This window comes from Montipora foliosa, chromosome 2 (genome assembly GCF_036669935.1).
Source record: "Montipora foliosa isolate CH-2021 chromosome 2, ASM3666993v2, whole genome shotgun sequence".
Taxonomy (NCBI): domain Eukaryota; kingdom Metazoa; phylum Cnidaria; class Anthozoa; order Scleractinia; family Acroporidae; genus Montipora; species Montipora foliosa.
Window position 1 is genome coordinate 33,678,372 of NC_090870.1, and position 6,444 is coordinate 33,684,815.

Sequence of the window (6,444 nt, forward strand, 5' to 3'; positions counted from 1 at the left end):
GTCCGTCCTTGGTCACTTCTAAACTCTCTATAATTGATTACATTCCGCCGAGGCTTGGACTGTGAATCCATTAGTGATCCTCTCTGGGGGCAAAGATGCACTGTTGGCTCGAGAGACCTTTGTAACTGATCTATATATATATATATATATATAATGAAATGACGTGATAAATTGATCATCAGCTAAAAGTGCTTATTTTTAGCAGCTCACTGGAAACAGTTTGTATTGTTTAACCGTTGCTATGCATCCCAGCCTATAGTGAATTGCTACCGTTATTTTCAAAATCACTGTAAAACACCATGTATTCCTTCTTTTTAGCAGTTGCCTGATGATTGCTTCGTGAGAAGCATGAAACTCGGAGTAGCAAATAAATGTTTTTGACCTAGTTCAAGTCTACGTATCTATATATATATATATATATATATATATATATATATATATATAGAACCAGGGTAGTGAATGCTACGTGGGTTTAACCGACACAGACTTTAAGTCTAGATTTGCCAATCACAAACAATCATTTAGAAATGAAGTATACAGCAACCAAACTGAGCTCAGCAAGCGGGAGTAGATTACACGATCAGATGGAAAATTCTTGATAAGGCACAGGCATAGTCTAATGCAACCAAAAGATGCAAATTGTGCACGCTAGAAATGTTCTACATTATATGTAAACAAGAACTTGCCACCCTCAACAAAAGAACAGAACTTTCGAACACTTGTAGGCATGCAAACAAATTTTTACTAAAAAACACCTAATTATTGTAATTTCAAGGGAAGGGTATATAAAAACCCACGAATTAACATTGTCATCTAGGTCCTGACGAGTGGGATACACTCCCACAAAACAGATCTGTAGATCGAATATATGAACGAAAACTAGTTCACTTTCTCTCACTATATATATATATTTATTTTTTTTTGTGTGTGTGTATGAAGAAGGCTGGAAATCCAACAATGTAGTCACTAGCCAGTAGCAGTGAACTACTACTGACTGATCCTTTTTGAATGAAAAACGTAATGTGCCGTGAGTGGGAATCGAACCCGCGTCCCCCTGGTTACTAGTCGGGTGTGCTAACCACTGCACCATCACGACAACCCTGCTCGTAACAGGGAACCCCGCGGCTAACCAGTATCTTCACTGATTGCTCTGTTGCCAGCAGGGTTGTCGTGATGGTGCAGTGGTTAGCACACCCGACTAGTAACCAGGGGGACGCGGGTTCGATTCCCACTCACGGCACATTACGTTTTTCATTCACAAAGGATCAGTCAGTAGTAGTTCACTGCTACTGGTGACTAGCGTAATAAGATCTTTCACAGCGCCTGTACAGGCCGTTTTTACTCCATTAGACAGAATGTACATTGTAGGTCGAAGAATGTCATCTATTTAGTCACCTCTAAAACATGCAAGAATCAATACGTAGGTTCAACATCGAATGAATTCAAGGTCAGATTTCGTAATCACAAATCGGCTATGTTGACCAACAAGTCCACGTGTGAATTGGCCGTCCATTTCAATAGAAAAGAACATCACATGTCTGACTTTGAGTTCATTGTTATTGAAAAAATTGTTAATGACACTACTGATGATATGGACAAGGTTTTACTTACAAGAGAGGCTTTTTAGTGCGCACAGTTATGCACCCTCCAACCTTACGGCTTGAACGAAAGATCCGAGTTTAATTCCAAAAATAGAATAAGGTTTAATTAATCATTCACTGGAGTAATTGTGCAACCAGTTGGGCTTTTTTTCCAGTTACGCTGTGCAGATCGGCATCCTCACAGGCCCTGTTCAGGGATTCTATTACTTCTTAGGGGCCCTGGGCTCATCATTTCGCCACCTGATTGCATGATTTACTAAGTCCTGTTGTTTATTTTAAATTATTAGTTTCGATGTCTGGTGATTAACGCCTTTTTCGGAATAGAGCTAACTATTTCTTATCTCACGTATTGTCCACTCGATTTATTCCAACCGCACGTATTACATGACATATTATTGTGATTTTTTTATAATTTTTTTGTAATTTTAAACATTTTACACCTTTTGTTCATAGTTTTGTATAAATAGCGCAAGTTCAGTTGTACCAGGTATTTTTAGTTTTTAGTTTTTAGCGTGTACTGAAGAAGCCCGAAGGGCGAAACGTTTACACGAAATTATAATATACCAGACCTGTGAGAAGTTCGCCAGCGACTCATTTTTTCATTCTTCCTATTAACTTATCTGAGTCAAGACGTTTTGTATCCTTTTGGATCCTCCTCGCAAGTGGCATCACCGTTGGATACTCAATCTTTATCATTCTACTTATATATATATATATATATATATATATATAACGTTTAGAAGAAAGACAACTTCACAGCGTAGCGACTTCAAGTTTCATGTTTGGACAATCATCAGGCTACAGATCTTACATTTGCGTTCTAACTCATTTAAAGACCATTCTAATACTCTAGGGGAGCGTGCTATTTTAAGTTCGACAAAAGGTATTTGTTCTTGTGTCTGCATTTAGAAATTAACTCGTTTCTTTTGTTCAGTAGGTGGCGCGTATCTGCTTTTATTATGTACAACTTTTCTGTAAGGCACAGGTCGCATCTCTTTGATCCACATTTGTATGGTGAGGCGAAAGACTCTATTGCCCAGCGTAGCGTGTAATTGGTGTTATTGTCCTTTAGACTCCAGATATGCCATAATACATAATAAAAGCAGATACGCGCCACCTACTGAACAAAAGAAACGAGTTAATTTCTAAATGCAGACACAAGAACAAATACCTTTTGTCGAACTTAAAATTGCACGCTCCCCTAGAGTATTAGAATGGTCTTTAAATGAGTTAGAATGCAAATGTAAGATCTGTAGCCTGATGATTGTCCAAACATGAAACTTGAAGTCGCTACGCTGTGAAGTTGTCTTTCTTCTAAACGTTATATTCGCTCTACTTCACGTATCGAGCACTCTGCAGCTAACTGGAACCCCCTACTTGCGCTATATATATATATATATATATATATATATATATAAATGAATGAATAATCAGGACACGATCATACTTTTGCCTCTGGTTTTCATACAGGTCTGTTTCGTACAGGACGTTTAGTTTGTCCTGCACTCATCAGTGTGTAACCAAGAGTGATTTTATTCGTTGAAGATTACCCCTTTTAAGTCATACATGGCCGTTCGTGCTGCACGCTCCTATTTACCTAACGTTCTTCATTAGGTATTTCTCATTATGTCTACATTTACTAATCAACTCGTTGCGCTTATTGAGTGTTGCTGTTTGCGGCTGGCATATGATGTAATATTTCTCAGCTATGCATAAATTACAACGTTTTATCGCGTTAGTATAATGCGAGGCGTGACAAAGAATTTTCCACGAAATTGTATAGTCGGTGTTGCTGTCCTTTAATTGCCAAATGTATTTGCTCAGTTCAGTTGAGTTGCTCTTCGCTCTTGCTTTAAACGATGCTTTATGGTTTGCGAACCTTGCTTTGAAATCAGTTGCTGTGAGTCCTACGTACTTTTCTTCCTTTTCGCTGGTCTTCACCGTTGCCTGATACACGATGTCTCGTGAGAGGCATTTTCCTTGTAATGGGCACGTGGTATTCCTCGTAATTTATGCATAGCTGAGAAATATTACATCATATGCCAGCCGCAAACAGCAACACTCAATAAGCGCAACGAGTTGATTAGTAAATGTAGACATAATGAGAAATACCTATTGAAGAACGTTAGGTAAATAGGAGCGTGCAGCACGAACGGCCATGTATGACTAAAAAGGGGTAATCTTCAACAAATAAAATCACTCTTGGTTACACACTGATGAGTGCAGGACAAACTAAACGTCCTGTACGAAACAGACCTGTATGAAAACCAGAGGCAAAAGTATGATCGTGTCCTGATTATTCATTCATTTGTAATTGCCCTACCGCATGGTATAGAGCACTCTTAGTACAGCAAATACAAGCCTACTTTACGTATATATATATATATATATATATATATATATATAATATTTGAATGAAGATTGGCTTACCAACGGTGATGCCGCTTGGAAGAAGGATCCAAAGGATACTACACGCTTGCACTCGAAAATTGTAGTTTGTGTAGAAAGAGTAAACAGCGAACTTCTTCCGTGGCCAAAACTCTTTAATAAACGTTTCGCCCTTCGGGCTTCTTCAGTATTGAGTTACAGGGTTAAAAATACTTGGAATAAGAATCTCTCTAAGGCTAAGACTTAAATAGGCTAAAAAATATACAATGCAATCAAAATAACAAATAAGAACAATAAAAACAATGATGTAAGAGGAAAAAGGTATTAGACCACTAGGGTATTGCATAATAGTGTAGAGAAAATGATGCAACAAATTCCCAAGTCAAAGGCCCTGAACAAAGGCGCTTTCTAGCTCACAATGCCATTTTCGGGACAGGATCCGAAAAAAGGCCTTTGAATGGATCATAAACAAAATCCTAGTCATCAGCACCCGAACTCAAGCATTGTGTGCTATACTCTCAGCCCCGAAACAAAATCCTTGATTGAGCCTTTGAACAACAAAATCCCTAAATTTATAAAAGATAAAAAATAAAAAGGACAACACTTGTGAGTGATGAAAATAAGGTGTTAATTGTATCTTATTCTATTCCTAGAGTGGAATTCAGATCTTTTATTCAAACCATAAGGTTGAAGGGTGCAAAGTTGTGCACTCCAGAAAGCTTCTCTTGTAAGCAGACGATGGTCGAGGCTATTTTGATCGCTAAAATTACCAATTTGTTCAATGATGACGAAAACGAAATCCGACAAAACATGAGTTTCTTTGTTAAAGTGTATTGCCACTTCACAAGTGTTCTTCTTTGTGCTCATGGCCGATTTGTGGTTTCGAAATCTGACTTTAAACTCATTAGTGGTTGATCCTACATACTGAACATTACATTTGTTACAGGTGATCAAGTAAACAACATTTTTAGATTTACAATGAAGGTGTTGTCTGATGAAATATTTCCTGCTTGTACAAGTGCTGGAGAAATGATCCGATTCTACTAGAAAATTCTTACAGAGATCGCATTTCCCCTTACATTTATAACAACCTTGTATATCTGTGTATATGGTGCGGCGAGGTCGTGCCAAGATTTCTTTAATGTTTTTGGCTCTTCTAAAAGAGGGAATGATAGATCCCTTAGGGAAAATTTTGGCTAGGGAAGGTGGATTGTCAATGAGATGCCGATGGGAATATAGAATTTTCCCGATGCTTGGCAAAGAAGGATTGTAATCTAAAACTAACGGAAAAGCCTTATCAGATTGCTTTATATTGGGAACAAGCAAATTCTCCCTGGGAATGAATTTGACTTTCTCAAATTGTTGTTTGACCTGAGAGGGGTTATATCCTCTATTAATTAAGTAGCTTTGATATTCAGTACTTCGTTTGTCAAAACTTTCAGAGGAAGAACAGTTTCTTCTGACTCTGGTGGCTACACCATAGGGGATAGCTTTGGAGCAATGGACAGGATGGGCGCTATTGCGTAACAAATATATATGGTTATCTGTAGGCTTGGAGTATATATCAGTTTGAATAAAGCCGTCGACAAGGCTAAGCGTGAGGTCCAAAACATCGAGTGAAGTAGGGGAGTGAACAAGGGTGAATTTAATAGTGGGATAAAGAGAGTTGATGAATTGCGTGAATTGAAGTAGTTTATCATGTCCTAGTGTCCAAAGATCGAAGATATCATCTCTATACCTCCACCATAGATTAGGCTTAATATTACCTGACAAGGCCTTCTGATCGATTATTCCCATAGCTAAATCGGCATAGCTACACGCATTTTTAGGTCCCATGGCTGTCCCATGAATTTGAAGGAAATTTTCATCTTTAAATTGAGAATTGTTGTGTTGCAGGCATATTTTGACAGCTTCGACAATGCAATCGGTGGATGGAAAATTAGTCGTCCGAGAATTAAGAGCTTCTGTGATTGCATTGATTCCCAAATTGTTGTCAATATTGGGAAACATGGCGACCACGTCCCATGAGACCAAAAGGCTTTCTTTAGGAAAAGGGCCCAATTTGTTCAGATCTTCAATTTTTTGTAAGAGATGCGTGGTGTCCTTAACAAAAGATGGTAATTTTTGGGCTAAAGGCTTGAGATAAAATTCAGTGAAAGCTGACAGATTTTCAATGGCTGTGCCACAACATGAAGTAATAAGCCTGAGGGGGTTTCCCTCCTTGTGAGTTTTGATGGTGCCAAAAGCCTTGCCTGGTTTTGCATTCCCATTGACAACCCATTGGGCAATGTCATCGCTAATTTGTCCCTTATCAAGCCACTTCTTTGTCCAATTAGAAATAACATCAACATGATGAGAGCTGGGATCTGAATCTAATTTATCATAATGAAGCGGGTTTTGTAATTGATCTCTCATTTTTTTGTTGTATTCTTCCGTGTCGATGACTACAAATTTG

General features: G+C 38.2%; 1 protein-coding gene across 1 annotated transcript; it reads right to left on the reverse strand.

The window, feature by feature from the left end:
• Nucleotides 1-4,173: 4,173 nt before the first annotated feature.
• On the reverse strand, nucleotides 4,174-6,404 carry LOC137991568 (uncharacterized). Its single transcript, XM_068836639.1, has 2 exons — nucleotides 5,756-6,404; nucleotides 4,174-4,241 (listed from the first exon to the last, which is right to left on the reverse strand). The coding sequence occupies exons 1-2, from the start codon at nucleotides 6,402-6,404 to the stop codon at nucleotides 4,174-4,176; spliced, it is 717 nt and encodes a 238-aa protein (XP_068692740.1).
• Between the last annotated feature and the right edge of the window lie 40 nt (nucleotides 6,405-6,444).